The sequence below is a fragment of the Malurus melanocephalus genome, unplaced genomic scaffold (assembly GCF_030028575.1).
Source record: "Malurus melanocephalus ecotype Western Australia unplaced genomic scaffold, MMel_1.1 scaffold_1, whole genome shotgun sequence".
Taxonomy (NCBI): domain Eukaryota; kingdom Metazoa; phylum Chordata; class Aves; order Passeriformes; family Maluridae; genus Malurus; species Malurus melanocephalus.
The window spans coordinates 9,465,318-9,482,884 of NW_026623233.1; the positions used below are offsets into that span (position 1 = coordinate 9,465,318).

The 17,567-nt window shown below is 38.4% G+C and overlaps 1 protein-coding gene across 2 annotated transcripts in view; it reads right to left on the reverse strand.

Annotated features, from left to right (window-relative positions):
* LOC130572258 (E3 SUMO-protein ligase RanBP2-like) overlaps positions 1–17,567 on the reverse strand; it is a 34,092-nt gene that overhangs the window by 12,214 nt on the left and 4,311 nt on the right. For both annotated transcript variants that reach the window (XM_057363838.1, XM_057363833.1), the window contains exons 4-20: positions 17,222–17,374; positions 16,153–16,383; positions 15,568–15,713; positions 14,017–14,209; positions 13,205–13,295; positions 12,124–12,333; positions 11,415–11,593; positions 11,157–11,332; positions 10,723–10,846; positions 10,226–10,387; positions 9,760–9,897; positions 9,524–9,670; positions 8,304–8,486; positions 8,138–8,221; positions 7,470–7,605; positions 7,202–7,299; positions 2,310–6,660 (exon numbers count right to left, since the gene is read on the reverse strand). In XM_057363838.1, the coding sequence (XP_057219821.1) occupies positions 2,310–6,660; positions 7,202–7,299; positions 7,470–7,605; positions 8,138–8,221; positions 8,304–8,486; positions 9,524–9,670; positions 9,760–9,897; positions 10,226–10,387; positions 10,723–10,846; positions 11,157–11,332; positions 11,415–11,593; positions 12,124–12,333; positions 13,205–13,295; positions 14,017–14,209; positions 15,568–15,713; positions 16,153–16,383; positions 17,222–17,374 (6,802 nt within the window). The remainder of the gene's footprint in view (positions 1–2,309; positions 6,661–7,201; positions 7,300–7,469; positions 7,606–8,137; positions 8,222–8,303; positions 8,487–9,523; positions 9,671–9,759; positions 9,898–10,225; positions 10,388–10,722; positions 10,847–11,156; positions 11,333–11,414; positions 11,594–12,123; positions 12,334–13,204; positions 13,296–14,016; positions 14,210–15,567; positions 15,714–16,152; positions 16,384–17,221; positions 17,375–17,567) is intronic.

Genomic DNA, 17,567 nt, shown 5'->3' on the forward strand with positions numbered 1-17,567 from the left:
CTATCTGTGTATTGGGTAGATTTGAAAACCTAATTTAGAAGGGACTTCTCAAAATACTTTACTATTAAGTCAGAGATCTAAGACCAAAAAGTTACACTAAGGACAATTATCAAGTGTAAATAAATCACTGACTACATAATCATTGCCTAATTGTCAGAAAAGTAGAATGAAGAACAGTCTGAAGTACCAGAAATGTTTATCTTCTTTGTTTCTTTAAATACATCCCCCTCCCATATGCTCCCAATATAAACCCAGGATCAAYGTGAGATAGGAAAAGTTCTTGCATGTGTGTATTGCATAGAATGCTTAATCACTTCATATTACGGACATCAAATTACAAAAACAGAACTGAATTGTTAATAAACTCCATCCACAGAGATGCTTAAAAACACAGCGCAAGYGACTTTAGGTTACATACACAGAACAGGAGTTCAGTGTTTAAGAACAGCTTCTTGAATGACATTTTGATATTTTAAAACAATGTAAGACACTAATATTAGAAGACTCTTATGCAGGCTAAACGTTTGTTATCTAAAATTAAAATACTGTCAAAAACTGTGAGTTGAGTACGCTTACAGGAAGCATACTTGCAAGAAGGACTGGTAGCAACACAAAATCAAATACTAAACAAAACTAYTACAGCTTATAGTCTCTGAATGTAAACAAATCAGTCACAAATTGGCAGAACTTTGCTGACCAGCTGAGGTGGACTTCATATTATACATGAAGTATAAAGATGTAAGTGGCAGCTAAGGACYTGGCCTCTCTYATTTCTGTGMATYCATTCTTTTTACAAGTGCAGCAATTGACACTGATAATCGGGAAACTAAAGGGAACATTTCCACAGAGGCTAAATACATTCAAGCTCTTAGTGGGATAACTTGTCTCAAGATCTTYAGGTATATTTCACTGACATGGAACAGATAACACCAGACACTTCAAGATATATTCTCTGAAAATTGCAATGTAATTTCTCTAGCAAAAAAGCAATTTAAGAGATCCAGCGTGCAAACTTAGTAAAACTGTGATCGTGTAGGGCAGATAGCCTCAAAAARTAAGGCAAACAAAAGCCAAAAGCTTAAACAGGGCCATCCACTGTGCTGGCTGATGTAAACATACTAWCGGACTAGAGACATTCTTTAACATGACAAATTCAGTAGTCAGACACAYGGTTTCAAGTACTCTCCTTCAGCATGCATGTTAATATTGTAAGGATTACTGAGCCAACTGCTTTGACACAGCTGGGTTATTGTCCATGCCTGCTAGAGTGTTTTTATCACACATTCAGTGCAGTATGTAAATACCTTTACTATCAGGTTGCAAGGAGGGTGTGCTTGTCCAAAAGGCCATGGGATTAGATTTAAAAAGGCTAAAATTAAATCCTAAAAAAATAAATTGTGGGTATACAAGTGTTTACCTGGAATTTTAAAAGGATAAACCAGACTTATCTATGTTATGCAAGTATTCCATAGTCAAATTTCACAGCACGAAATTTCATCTGTTAATTCTACACAAGCTTAYCCAACCCCTGAGAATCGACTGCAGCTATCATCTTCTGCCATATCATTCATTATACTTTAGCTAATAGACAGGATGTGTTAATAATTCTGAGACATCCCATCCTTCTCAGAAAGACATTTAAGCACATTACTGTGGTCCTGTCACAGCCACAGCTTCTGCATGTACATCTTTTTCAGACTGTGACARAAACTGCACAACTGAGTATACAATCATAACCTCTTTTCAGGCAAAGAAAGCTGACATCTGGTGTTAAACTACAYAACTAAAATTGCAGAGGCCAATATTTAAGACTAGAAACAAAGGTACACAACAGCTCCACAATACCCATTTAACTCAATCCTGGGGATGATCCACACTTTACCTATTGCATACATTTGTTGTTCTCACATTTTGCCACTCACAGGAAAGGCCTACAGACATACAGTATCAACTACCTATTTAAGTCTCAAAAAATGAATCCACAGACTCTTTGAGCATTTAAATCCAAGATTCAGATACAGCACTTCAGAGTTTTAGCTCTTTACCTGAAAGCTAAAGCTAAACCATAGGCTCTGAAACACCTGTTCTCAGTGAACTGAATTCCATCCTGCATCATACATTTTCATTTTTATTTGAAAATAATTATGAATTACAATTCCCTCATTTAGTTGAAACTCTGGAGAACATGTGGATACCGGCATCAAAACTGAAAGAAACTACCTAATTCTCAAGAGAATAAAGAATAGCACAGAGCTGACTGCTAAGTAAATTGCATACTTGAAAAAATTATTAGTTCAACTGACACTCACCTTTTTCCAGAATTCTAAATGAGAAGTTAGAGGGTCCATCTTGTGTTGAAGCAGGCAAGCTATCCACCTTGCTGTCAACAGGCTTCTGAGTAGGATTTGAGCTTTTTGGTGGTTCAGGGACTTCCAGTTCTTTCTGTGCTGTGTTCTGAGATGCTGGATTATGGCCTTCACTCTTTTTGGGGGGATTAAAGCTGAAGCCAAAGAGAGAACCAGTGGCTGAAGTRTTTCCAAATGTGAATGTCTTAGACTTCTCATTACTGAAAATGCTCTTGACAGATTCAGATCCAAATACAAACTTTGGAGGAGAAACCACTGCTTTTGCTGGTGTTTCAGAAGTGTTGGAAACCTCTGCAGCCTCTACAGTTGCATCAGAAGTATCATCACCATGGCTGACATCAGTTCTTTCTCTGGTTGTTTCTTCCAGCACAGCTACAGCATTTTTACCACATGGAGACTCCTTTGGTGTATTGGCACGAGAAGAAAGAGGWGTTATCAGTGTCTCTCTCTCTTGGGCATGCTTTGCTTCATCAAAAATTTGCTTAAATGARTCTGCAACATCCTGCAGCTTGAATCTCACAGCCAGCAGTTCTACTTTTCTTTCYCCATCTGCAAAGTCACATGCAGTCCATACCCATGCTCTATCAGATCCTTTCATTTGCTGCATATTCATATCTGGTGTTATCCTATGATTGGCACAGAGTTTTAGTACCTGGTCCCTTCTCATCACTATACGCACTTGTTTGTTGTCATAGTTCTGCARTATCTTGATATCCCCAATACCTCTYTCTTTCCACTGATTTGCATCTTTGTCATATCTGTAGAGCTTGGCTCTATGACTGAAGACAACTTGCTCATTTTCCTCGCCACTGGTCACTTCCACAAGATCAGGCAGAGGTACCACGGGTTCAAAGTACTGTCCATCTCTCTCCTCTTCTTGAGTAACATCAGAATCTTCATCTGTGCCGACTGATGTTCTACTCTGATTCTGTTTGGCAGGAGATTTGGATGGGCTCAAAGCAGATTTAAAGCTGAAACTAAAACCAGTGGTAGACTCTCCAAATCTAAACAAATTTTTCCTCACAGGGCTACTTGTAAGAGGTGAGGCATATACAGAACTACTTACACTATCATCYAATGCTTCTTCACGCAAGTCATAGTTATCCCACTCCAGAGTAGGGCCAGTACTTTCAGCATGTGGCTTTATAACCAAATCAGAGGCAYTGCTAGTGCTAGCAGGGTTTACGTTTTCCTCTTCTGACAGTTTAGTTTTGTCATCTGTCAGAAACGTTTTGAGATCTTTTAAGCCACACTTCATTTCTTCTGCTCTCTGTATAAGCTGCGCTGTCCTACCTGTATCAACAAGTTTATGGGGTGTCTGCAGTGGTATATCAAGAAGCAGCCTCTGACATTCTTCAAACTTCTGTTTGAACTCCTCAGCCTGCTCTGCTGTCTTGAATTTGGCCGCCAGATGTTCTAACTTTGCATCACCATCAGAGAAATCACTGGCCATCCACATCCATGCTTTGTCTGAGCCTGACAACTGTTTCAAGTTCATTGTTGTTGTTATCCARTGATTTGCACACACCTTCAGTACCTGCTCACGCCGCATCAATATTCGCACTTTGCCATTAACTTCATTTTTAAGAATTTTCAGGTTGCCCACACCACGTTCTTTCCACTGGCTTGTTTCTGGATCAAACCTGAACAGCTTTACTCTCTGGGAGTACAGTACTTTCTCATCTTCCTCTCCTGTAAATGGTTCTATTTTTTCAGGCATCTGAACTATAGGCTCAAAATGGATATCATCAMTGTCCTCTGTCTTATACACATCATCATCCTTCTCACCAAGGTCAGCAGATGTGYTTGCTTTGTGATCTGTTTTAGAATTTTGTGAAGAAAACAGCTTTTCACCCGCACCTGAAAAGCCTTTGAAATTAGGGTCCTTTTTGCCAAACTGAAAGCCTTCCCTAGGAGTACTTTTTGCAAGCTCAGCAAAAGTAGAAGTACTGCTATTCTGCCCAAAAACAAAGTCACTTTTCTCCTTGTCTGCTGTTTCTTGAAACTGGAATCCARTTCCACTGTCTGAAGGCAATTCCTTTTTGTCTTTTTCATCAACACTTTTTAAGAAACCAGCTGCAGGCTCTTTGGATGGCTCATCTTTCTTACTGGTATTTTTAGCAGACTCCTGTATCCCAAACTTAAATCCACCTGCAGGCACTTGCATTGAAAAGCTAAATCCTTCCTTGGCAGACTTAGCTTCGGTATCAGAAGAAATTTGAAATGTAAATGATGGTGCCTTGCCTTGGTCAAGACCAAACTTAAAGCCTGTTCCCAGTTGTCCTCCATCAAGTTCAGATAATTTACTTTTCAAGCCAAAAGCAGGAGCTGATGAAGTGTCACCAGCTGGTTTTGCAGATGGATTTGGTGTTTGGCAAGCTACGCAGACTAATGAAGAACCTTCATTCCTCACAAGACAAGTATTACAATCCCACTGACCTTCCTTTTTAGCAAAAAGCCCTTCAAAGCCATTTTTCTGTGGCTTGCTTCTATCAGCAGTGGAACCAAACGCAGGAGCAGCAGATGCCTGAACAGTAGGTATGGATGTGTTTGGTTGACTTTGAGATTTTGGACTCTTACAGGAACACGAGTTGACATCTTTTGCTTCATTTTGGACTTGGCACACGGAACAGTCCCACTGACCTTCCTTTTTAGCAAAAACAGATCCAAATTTGTCTTGCAGTGTGTTACCACTCACTTTGAAACCTGCTGAGCCAGTTAATGRGGTGCCATGGGTTTCCCACATACCTGGATTTGGACTTTGACACGATACACAATTCTTTGCAGTTGCTTCATTTAGGACTGAACATTTACACTCCCACTGATCCTTCTTCAAGAGATGCTGCCCTAACCCACCAGAAGAACAGGCTTGCTGAGCATCCTTTCCAAATGAAATAGTAGTGCCAGATGCAGTGGATGCAGCTGTAAAGCTGCMTTTGCTGTCAAGTTCACTGCTTGCTCCATCTTTTGGGAACTGAAAGCCCAAGTTCATGGTCCCAGAAATGGTTCTGCTAGGCTCCTTGATGTCCTGATTGGCTGTTTCTTTTGCAGWCCCACTGCTCTGAGCTACAGATGTATCAGCATTTGATCCCAAGGATTTTAAAATATTCTGTGCCTCCTCAAACTTTTTTTTGAAAAGCATTGCTTCTTCAGGTGTTTTAAATCTAATTGCAAGTTGTTCTGGTTTTGGCAATTCATCTGCATAATCTAAAGCATGCCATACGAATGACTTATCTGATGCAGCATTTGGAGTTAATTTCATATCAGTATTTATGTAGTGATTTGCACAGATTTTCAGTACTTGGTCCCGTCTCATTAAGAGACGAAATTTGCCAGATACTTTATGTTTCAGTATTTTCACATTTCCAACACCCCTTTCTTTCCATTCTTTAGATTCTGCATCAAAACGAAAGAGCTTGGCTCTGTTGCAAAAGAATTCTTCTTCATCTTCCTCACCTGTCTTTACTTCAATCTTATCAGGAAGAGGCACCACGGGATCAAAATGAGGACCATCATCATCCTCATCTCCACCATGGATGCTTCCTCCCTCTGTTTCATGACTTCTATTGGCCAAATCTGAATTTGAAGCCATAAATACAGGCTTGYTTGATTCTTGAACACTAAATGTATCATTCTTCTCAACACCCAGYGGTTTGTGTGCATTTTGTCCCATGTTTTCTCTAAGAGAAATGCCTGGAATATGTTTACCACTAAAACTGAAGATATTTCTGAAGATATTAGCTGGCTTTTGTTCAGTGKATCTATCATCCTGTGAAGGTTTATCAGATGTCAGAAGATCCAAAAGACTTTCTCTGCTATTAAAAGGTGCATTAAGAGGCTGTGGTGCAACTTGAGGAGAAGAAAAAGTAAAGTCTCCATCATTAGACTTGAAGTTAGGTTTAAATTTAAAAGTTGTCGGCTGACTYGGTGGTGCTGGTGTTGGCAGAGGTGTTTTTGATCCTTCAGCTGTTCCTGGCTGTCCAAATTTAGGCATTGCCTTYGGTTCTGCAGGCTTTAAAGTGGGTGGCGTGACTGAACGGTTTGTGAAATACCCTGGTTTAGGCAGTGTTGGATTGGTGCTTGCCTGTGGAACACTGTAGTTRTAATAGTCATCACTCGCACGAGGAGAAATGAGCGCAGTACCAGGAGAATCGAAGCGCAGAGGTGGGCCATACATTTCTTGAGAAAACATACAACCAGAAGTGTTTTGCAGAGGTGGTGTATGCATTGGKGGTGGTTGATAGGAATATATATGTGGCTGAGGTGTAAGTCGGTTCAAGCCATAGACAGGAGGCTAAAGAAAAAGCAGAAGACAAGTGCTTTGATTATCATGGTAACAAAGAGGACAAAATCTTACTGTGCTGGAGCCCRTAACATGTACTCTTAAAAGAAGGGCATGCTTTCATGCAAGTTTAAAGCTAAACTACTCTTACCTAAGTTTAAACKGACTAGTTTAAAACTTGAAGGGCATTTGAGAACAAGCAAACAAGAAAAAGGGGCACRATATGACTGGGCGTCTTTTCCATGAAAAAAAAGGCTTTGCAAACCTCATTTTCTTTTGCTAYGTTATGAAGGGGGGACATAGTTAAGGACTACCATACATACCCTGTAGCAGAAATGTACACACACATAACAGATATTTTGCTGGGTTTTCCTCCCAAATGCCATATCCCAAAAATCAGGCAGGAAGACAAATTATCATTTTATCCCTAACAGTCTAAGTTCACCAAATTCTACAGCAGGATCTGCAACTACATCCATCTATGTATAGAATAAAAACCAATCAGTCATTTTCAGCAGATCATCAGAAACAACTCAAGTAAGTTTATTCTCACCTTTGTTGGTGTTACATTGGTTGCAGCAGTTCCCAGAAGATACTGAGAGTTGTAGGCAGGTGACTGGCTGTAGAACACAGATGGGCCAGTGGTAGCAACTAAAAAGGAACACCAGAAAAGCAGTTTACACCTGATCTTTTCTTCTTATTTTCTACAGAGTCTTCCCAGCAATCAGTTTTTAATTGTGAAACCTTAAAATATTTTGGCATTTTCAAAAGTCTTACTTGATTCAGCTAAGCCTTTAGATAAAAATCTTACAGCAACTTGCCTGTTAATGGAGCTTCATGAAGATTTTGTGCTCTCTGATAACTGTCTGGCATTGTATCTGTCCCATAGTTTTCAGCAGGCCATCGATGAGACGCATTTGTGTTGGAATTATTAAGTTTCATTTCTTGCATTTCATTCTGTTGAAACAGGATGCCAAGCAAAAGTGTAAATATCTATTGCACACGAATTTGTTTAAAAAAAATACAAAGCATGATCCATACCCTTTTGCTATTTAGAAGCATGTTCAACCCAGGACATGGGGTGGCGGTAATTAAAATAAAAAACCAAAACCAAACAGACAAAACCAACCAAGAAGTACCTGCCAGACTCATGCAAGATATGCCCAGGGAGTACAATGTACTTCCAATGTGTTCTAACACCAGTACATAACAGTAAAAAGCCCAGAACAAACTGGATGAGAACCAAGCTGTTAAAAGCACAACTCTTTCTACATGCAGAAAGAATCCTTAGATGGGTTGCGTCAGCACTCCTGTCCAAGTTCTAAAGAGGAGCTTTTAAGCAAAAATATTTACTTTTGCACTCATTTCAGGCAGATATTTACAGAAAAGAATTCTAAGAACTGTAAGTTAGCCTATGCTCTTATCACTAGATCCTTACCTAACTAAAAGGCTAACAGACCTTAATTGAATATGGTGACAGAATTTTTACCTTTAAAGCTTCCACTTGCTGACAAATCATTTGAAGTATAGATTTGTGATCTTCTGCCCACTGAGGAGGAGTTTTCGGAGAAAACTAGGAAAAGAAAAGTTAATTGATTTATTTTAATTTTTCTCACAAGATAACAATTCCCTGGAATAATAACTGGCTAACATACCTTGTATGTCTTAGTAGGCGAAAGAGAGAACTTGGTTGGTGATGGAGTGGAATGTTTCATTGCTGAATCTACAGTTCGTGACAGACCATTCCTGAAGGCAAGACTTCCCTCTTCACCATTCTCGCCAAGTTCCTGGATCACTGTGTCTAACACTTCCTTCACAGTTTCAATGGACACTGGCAACTAGAAAGGTATTTCAAATGTCAGTAATGACTGCAATTCTCCCTCAGAACAAGACAAACTACATTCAGAATTCTGGCTGAGMAATTCACAAGTCTTTCATTAGATAAATACTGGGTTTTTTATCAGCAAAGCTCCAAATTTATTACAATTCACCTAAGAAAACAATTCATGCAAACGATTTTTTTTAAATTTTTTAAAAACTATTTATTTTTTAAAATTATCCACCTCTACAAAAATACAGTGGCAAAAGCTATTTGTTTACATTAAAGCTTTCATCCACAGGGTAGTGAGGATACCACATGATCTGTTAGGTTACAAAAGTTACTGTCCTGGAGTGACTGCAACAATGGTGTAATTCCCTATCAACTGCTTTATACCCAGAATGGCTCCTGTAGCTGTAACCTGGGTGCAGGGGGAGRGGAGTGGAGGTGTGTGAGGTTTTTTTCCCTTTGCTCAAGGACTCTTTCCCAGAGGTGGGTTTGCAGAGCACGGAGGAGTTASCCGGCTCACATTCTTGCTAGCTAGCTAGCTGCTTCTTGTTAGCTGCTGTGTTGAGTAGCTGTTTTCCCTGGGATTGCTTTTGCTTCTTCTTCGACTCTTCAGCTTGTTTACAGATCTGAAAAATCAGCTGATCCCTGGATGGTTGGTAGGAAAATCGTGCAGGGAGCCTCCAGAGCAACTCCCATCCAGCCCCAGCCCACAAGAAAGGACTCTGAAATCCACCAGCTGTCTTCCCAGGTTTAATAGTTCCATTTTCCCACACCTTGTGGGCATTTTGTTTTGTGAAATAAACAGATMTTTTTCACTTTCCTCAAAGGGAATTATTTTCTGAGCCCTGATAGAGGAGGGGCTTGCTGGAACTTGGAAGCACTTGCCACCCAATTTATCTCAAAACAAGATAGTTACCCAAAACTTAACTTGTCTTAATGCAACGCCTATTTTAAAAACTTAACCTGAATGCAAAGGATTTAATTTTTAAACAGTAACTTAAGCCACGGCATGCCTTGGAATAAGTTTTTAAAGCAAAAAKTACTTACTTTCTCAGCTAATGACATATCTGAAGAGCTTTCTGCAATAATCTTCATTAGATAATACTTGGCTTTAAGAAGGTAAGTTTTGTGCTCCTCATGYTCTTCTGGCAGCATGACATCATTTTCTATCTCTTCTGCTTTTCTTTGGAAAATCTAAAGAACAGGATACAGAYTGAATAGTATCATCAGAAGGAAAGAGAATAAAGAGAAGCATTTCTGAATAATGCAACTTATAAACTTACCAAGGCAAGATTCCAGTATGAAACCACATTTTCAATAGCTTCAAATGCTAATAAAGCATCATCAGTTTTGCCATCAACTGCATCCAACATAGCAAATGCTATCTGCGCCTCTTCTTCATATGCTGCAACCTGAAAGACCTACAAACACAGTGAAGGATGACTTATATTAAACAATGGAATGACAACCTTTTTTCTTAGAATACAGTGAGAATTCTTTCTCAAGAAAGTTGGAACTTTGGATGGTGGAGGGTGTTAAGTGCCCTAATAMCATAAACACCATTTTAAAATAGGACCCAAGTTATAGGGAAAGAATCTTCCCCCWTTATTAAACACTATTACCAAATCTCACCGTTAAGAGTTTCATATTAATAACAACATGGACTTGTGCATTATAGACAAAAATCCCACAACTATGTACATTTCTGACATGGGCCCAATCTTCAGCCTTGATTCAATCAATCTATACCTGAATGTCTACACTATGGAAGTGTTTGAAGAGAGGATCAGTAGGTTCAGAAATACTCCTCTTCTTTTTGATGGTTTCCAGCATAGGAAGAACTTTCTTCCAGTAGTAGACACTTCGTCCAATATATTCCTTCTGGTCATAGAAAGAGTTAAGRTTAATTCCCTGGTGAAGAAAAGAGAATAGAAACACATGTTATTTCAATAAATTCAAGTCAAAATGCCATACCTACAAACCCTTCTATTTTCTTTAAGAGTTCCAAATTCATCCTCTGACACTAAACAGAGTAGCTATGTAAAGTAACACATGTAGAAAATAACACTACAGTTTAAGACAGGATACTTTATAGAGTGACTAGAGCAACAAATTTGCCTGGTAAAATAATAACGTGTTCTTAATACACATGCATCTGATTCCCCCATCTCCCGAGTCTTTTAATAGCTTAGAAAGTAGAGAAAAACACATTGGCTTCCACATATTTAAAAATAATCTCATCTTACTGTTTTCTGCAGGCTTTTTGCCCAGTGTATGATTAAGGCAGGTTGGAGACCATGCTTCTCAAGTGTTCGCAGAGTACTTATGCCATGCTGTACAATAAGTCTCAGCTTTGCTGCTGTTCCTGGTCTGAATATCAGAAGAAACATTCCTTGRTTAATATTTTCTGGTTTTCATCTGTTCACATACCATTTACTTGATGAATACAGCCTGAGGCTTTAGTCCTAATTTGCCTCTAGGTTAGAAATGCATTGTTAGAAATGAAAATCCCATTTTTAGAAATTTTTTAAGCATAGCAAGTCCCTAGTATAACCAAGGTTCAATGTCCAAAGTATGTCCAAAAATTATTTTACAAGAATCTATAGGGACCAATCCAAGCTGTGGTAGCAGATGCTGCCTAAAGGCTTGATCAAACATTTCCAAAGTGAAAAAGCCTTACATTGATTTTCTCTGAAGAAGAGTACGAACAGCATCCCACCAGGATCTTTGCTTTTCAGTATAGAGTTGTTTGTACATTGCCAATGGTAAGAATTGAGGCTGATGTAAACTGTAGTGAGAATTAAACCTCTCTTGCAGTTGTAAGTTGCTAGTGAACACCACCCCGAGTAGGAATACCTGTTTTTATAAAAACAGATAAAAGTTAATGCCAAAAAACTTAATTTGTATGGTACACTAAAGAACTTGAAAGTTCACTTACTTCAAGGTCTAATAGGCAAATGGATTCAGGAGCATCTGTCTCAAGCCTTGATGTTTCTTGGGGCAAGTGAAAAAGCTGTTTTAACCACTTGCGCATGGGGGGTAAGACTGACATGGAATTCCACTGCAAGCCAAGCCACACGAGGTGCTGGAGACTGCCATTGTGCAATCGAACAGCCCCTATGCAAAAAAACAAGGTTGGATGCAAATGTCAGCTTCCTGCAAGTCCTCAATACTTCTATCTGATCAATGCTRGGTTTCACATTTCACTCAGTAAGAGCAGCCAAAGATACTTTACAGACCAATGAGCACMAAGATTCCACTTTTCACTTATGAAGGATTACAAATGTCAGATTAGCCAAACATATCAAGTACAACCAAGGGCTCAAAGCCATCACCTGCTTAAGCTTCTAAGGGGATGATTCTCATCATTTTCATCCCCACCTTACTCAGTCCAACAGACAACTAATTTTAGCAAATCTATTTACTTCTCAAAAAGTGCTTAAGGAATTAYTGAAGAAGCACTTCTTTACATGACAACAAAGTATAAGTCTTTCCTATGACATTAAGACAACTTTGGACACTATTCCAGGTATTTGTYTTTTGTTGCAATACAAGTATTTGTGAACCAAAACTTCTCTCACAAGTATTTGTAGAAGAGGTTCTAGGACACAAAGCTGTGTTGAGTTCCAGAAAGTAACACCTCTTACCAATATCATATTTATGAAGTTCCATTTGCACTGGTGCTTGTGTACTGACATTTCCAATATCATCTGTGCCAATAAAAGATCTCTCCCTAGAAGCTCCACTTTCAAACAGGCTATCAAACAATGCAAATGAACCGCTCTTGTTTGCAAATGATTCCACAATCTCTTTAAAGAAGTCCTGCTTGCCATGACTTAAGTTCAGCAGCATATGACCTAGAAAACAAAAATATYACTTCGCATAAATAAAGCAGTGAACACCAAGAAAGCAGTATTTGATAAACTGGACTGTTCTTTGCTACCGAAGGCTGGATGGGAATCAGGATTTCCCCTTATGAAACCTACAGACTGCTCAGGTACATTCTCYCCGTAATTAGGTCAGTGTTTCAACACATAGGCTTTCCAAGCTCCTAGTGACAACCATCCCAAGGCATATGTAAATCCAGTTCTTAGGGGAAACAAAGCGCTCTTACCATGACTATTCTAMGGGCATTGCAACTGACCTTAAAAGAAACAGCTGAAATACAAGCAGAAGTTTGGATTMATGAAATCCACTCTGAAGTAAATGAACCTGATGTCTAGATGGTTCATTTGTTTTCATCTAGGCCTTCTAAGAATTTTGTAGGCTGAAACACTGTCTATACTTGGCAGCAAAAAGAAAGCCAATGAACAAGTAAAAGGATGAAAAGATCAGAGAAACAAACAGTAATMTTTTCTTTCCCTCCTGGGGCTAACAATACTTGCAAAATAGTATCAAGAGGCAGAACYCAATTCAAGTAGATTTAACAGACGATAAAACCTAAATTCTACCTCAGCATGGTAGGAACTCAAAAAGGAGGAGAAAACCCAAACTATATTGAAACAAAGAGAACACACYCTACCAGTATGCTTACAAGGAAAAAAATAACTTTAGGCATCAGAACCAAACTACTGTTTTCTTTTACATATGTAGTCAGAATCYAGGAGGTTTTACTGCATATTGGAGCAATAAGGTTACAAGATACACAAATGTGTCCCTTAACAAATCACTTAGTCTTTACAGTCACTCTACAGCACTAAAATGGAACCATGCAGGTATTTTTATTACCAGACTGGCTTTTTCGATCACAGGCCAACATTTCTAGCATATCTTGTCCAGTTTGATCCCCCTTTATTAGTTTTGACTTTGGTTTAGGAACCTGGTGAAGATAAGGAGAAAAATTATTATAGTTTTTTTCATGGTAAGACCAGAACATTTAAATGAATCCTAGAAATCAGGAAATAAGCTTCTTTTTAGCATTAGAAAGCTATAGGAAAACAGGCATTATTCATTATGAAGGTACTGTGTTACACATTGGGTTGTAGTTCTGTGTGGGATGGGCRAAGAGAGCAGAGAACCCACCTAAAGCCCACAAATGTGCAACTACAGCTATTAAAAGTAACATTAAGTAATACCTGCAAGTGCAAGTAATGCCTGCAATGTAAGCAATGGCATAAAAAGGAAAGCCAAGGCACAGAATTCATAAGGCAAAGAACCTTATTTTTTTAAATTCTGCTATCTATCCAACAAGTCCATGGGAACAATTCAATTCCTCTTCTTTCCTCCCTATAGGAATAAGACTTAACAGGTAAATTTGTAGTATTATGAAAAAGGTAATATATTGCAGGAGATAAAGCACTAGCATTTAACCATCTGGTTCTCTGGCAAGGGGAACAGTTGAAGGTGTATTTGAACCCTATTTGCGAAATTTGAAACTTTTAAACAATTGTGAAAGGGGAGGGCTTGGCAAGTCATGACAGAGTTCTCCTTTAGATACATAAACACTGGTTCATCTCAGGAATACAGGAGTTCAACACAAGCACAGCAAGAACATTTCAAGAAAAGCATCAGCTGAAGGCATAGACTGAAAAATCATTTACCTGGAAACTCAGGAGGTAACACAATGCTGCTAGTTCACACATAGCCCTCCACTGTGCCTCATTGTCTTGGGCCATTTTCAGCAGCAAAGTTCCAGCATGCATGTACAGCTGTCCTTTCATTTCCACATAGGTACGAGACAACTCATCAGCCACACTCACATACGGTTTCACTGACTGAAGCGCCCGATCAAAACTAAAATGCAGAGAAGACTCATTCTAAACAGAGTCTTGGTAAAAACTGTAGCAGGTGACTTTGGGTCAAGATGTTTAACTGTCAATCAAGTTACTTCATGAAGGTTCGAAGTAAATACTCTATTCATTGCTTAAACGCAAGTCACTAGAAAGTACAATCCTCTCCAACTCCCAAAGCTCTCAAGTTTATTGAAGTAAAACATACTAAATATTACTTAGATACTTACTATCTTTTCCACCACATTTTTGCACAGCTACATTCAAAACTATTCTCCTGAACCACATGGATGAACTTGTTAACTACTGCAGATTGAGACATAYAGGAGGTATTATTCACCCTGCCCTTTCTTTTATTCATTTATCAAAAAGGTCCAAAATACTGTTTAACAGGTTCTTCAAAAATTGAAGGTACTGTAGAAATTATAGTAGCTGTAGATTATTATACAATTCCCACTCAGGAGAGGCTTTCCAGTAAGCAGTCAAAACTATTTTTCAATTACTGAACCTGACTATAATGGCTGCTAGCATTACCATGATCTGGAAGTGTTTCAGATGTAAATAYCTCAAAAAGCTTTAATAAATCAGAAGCAGAAAACCCAAGATCATCAGTGTTAGAGGAGAAAAATAAAATAAAACATACTTGGGTATTAAATATTCCTCATCCATTCTGCATTGCTTCAAATACTCAYGCAAGATTAACAGACTCAAAAATATTTTTACAAGATGCAATACAACAGCCATTGCACGACTGAGGAACAAAGGTAAGTACAGACTAACAAAGGTTAGTGAAAATCAGTAACAAAGGAAAGATAATGGCAAGAAAGAAACACAGACTTTAATCAAATTACTGACCTCAAGCACTCTTTTGTACTATTCTAGCTGCACCACAGAAGCCAATTGGAACACCACCAGTTTTCTCTGAAGGAGGCTATTCTTACTTCAGGTGGTTTTCTCCCTCTTAACAATACTATATACACAAAGATCCTAATTACCCCAGTATGTTGTGTTAATTAAGAATAAAATGACTTGAACAAAGTTGATGYACTGGAAGTAGCTCTGGCTTTCAATTTTTTTTTTGTTGCTTTGTCTGCATTTTTTTCATGGGTGTTTTTCKGCAGTTTTTTGGGAAATCTGGATTAGTCAATTCCTGCAGTACAGAACAATGTTTTCTAACTGAAGGGAAAAAAGGTACAAAATTATTTGACCCAGGATATAAATGAGTCTTCTCCATGGCTGTGTGCAGACTCTTCAAACATCCCTCAAAAGACAGCATGGGGTTCGCAGCCAGTAAGAACATTTTTTTGACCCCAAACAATTCTTAAATGGTTTTTTCTTATCACAGAAAAATTTAAACAGTACCTTTCAAGTGCCTCTCTGCATTCCTGAACATCTCTAGAAGAAAGTGTCAGTTTGACAAAGCTGGAATAGGCCAGCAGATGATCTTTCTTGATAGTTCTCCAGTTATTTTTATCAGACTCCAAGTCTTGTAAAGATTCCAGATATTCCTAAAGAAGAAAGTTCATCACAGGATAAGGAACAGTCATCCTTCCATGAAGGCAACGGCAGTACTTCTCCAAAACACACTAGTAGCATTTATTGCATAATCCAGTTTCACAGGTGAGACCTTAACATTTTCTTCAGCAGCAAAGTTCCAGGGAATTATTTGCTTGAGCAATTTTATCCCTAATGGAACTGCTGTGTCTAACTCAGCTTTTGAAGTTAGAAACTCAATAGCTCTATAAAGCTTAATTTTAGGGAGAAAATTCCAATTAAAAAAAAAAAAACCACAAGAAGTATTTTGTAATTCCACTGGTTTCAGTAGACTTGCATTTGAAGGARGAGTTAAATCCCTTGAGAAACAGCTGTCAGAGTAACGACACTAAGAGAAACAGACCAGGTAAAAGATATGGAAGACTATCACAGGATCAAAATATGATTAAACACCTCAAATGTCTCTACAACACAGGAACACCATTCCAAGCTTGACTGCAAAGGTATTCTCTTCTCTGCCTCCTGACAATGGAGCACAGCATCTTTTAATCTGTTATTTGAACGGTAGAGTGCAACTAGTCTGATGTTTATGTAGACATCATCTGGTCTTGCATAAAGTTCTGCTTGAATCAAGTCAAAAAGCTGATTCCACCCATCTTCACCTTTACAATCCAGCAACTGCTCCTGTTAAAACATGAAGGCAACCTGTTAATATTTCATTTCCCACGTGAGTCTTCTGAGCAACTACAGTACCAGACAAGTTCTTTCCTCCACTACATAGACTACATCATTCAAGCTACAATCCTTTTCATAGCTTTCAGATATTACAGGAAGTTTGACGCAATACTCAAATATTTAAAAATGTAGGTAACTATCACAGAAGAAAATCCTCAAAATAATTTGTCTCTTACCAAGAGTAAGAAATGCTTCTCAAACCATCTGGTTCAATTGACAGCATACCTTGCCATAGACTACCTTGCTTAAAAAAAACCCCAGACACCTTGAGACTTCAATGTGGCTGCTGCCCAGCTACACAAATTAATACACCTGTGCAAAAGTGACATTGCTGAAAGTATTCACACAGTATTTGAGAATTACAGCATTTCTCACATTCTACATAAATTACCTTAATTTAGATTTAAAAATAAAAAAGCAGTGTAAAGCAAGAAAGGCCGAGTTCACAGCTTGGCTACCTTCTTGCCAGTGACACAACCGAAAGAACAAGTGATGCCTATCTAATCTTCAACTTCTTGACTGTGGTAACTAACAAATTTTCAGCATTTTGGAAGAGAATTAAACTTCAAACATTAGAAACTGTATGAAAGCATACAGYTGGCAGCTTTCTTGAAAGGTAGACAAAAATGTCAGACTTTTTAAAGTGTAACATCTTATAGTTCTAATATTAAAGAGTCTAAAATAATTTGGTCAGAAAGAGTTTTGYTTGAGGTCACATGCTAAAGACACTTCAGTCAGATGCTGAAAGTTTGTTCAAGTCATAGAACAGAGGTAATTTTGCACTTACCTTCAACCTGTAAATAGCTGGACTCCCAGGAAAGAGCTTAGCAGCTCTGTCAACCCAGTATTTTGCTCTTCCATCAGTAATGTCATTGTTGCATAGTAACTCTGCAATCTTCAATACAAGATCTTTCTGTGTTGGGTTCAACTCCACAGAACGCTAGTTTTCCCCGTGCACATACAGGAGTTAAAAAAAAAAGGAAACKTTAACTTATAATCCATGTAAAACAGGTAGGAGTTAGACCCCCACAAAAACACTCAGCTATTCAAATTAGTTAAATCTATACATTCAGAATATGTAAAAAAAGCCTTTTTACATGCCACTAGTTTACAGCACATGGAATTGCAGAAAT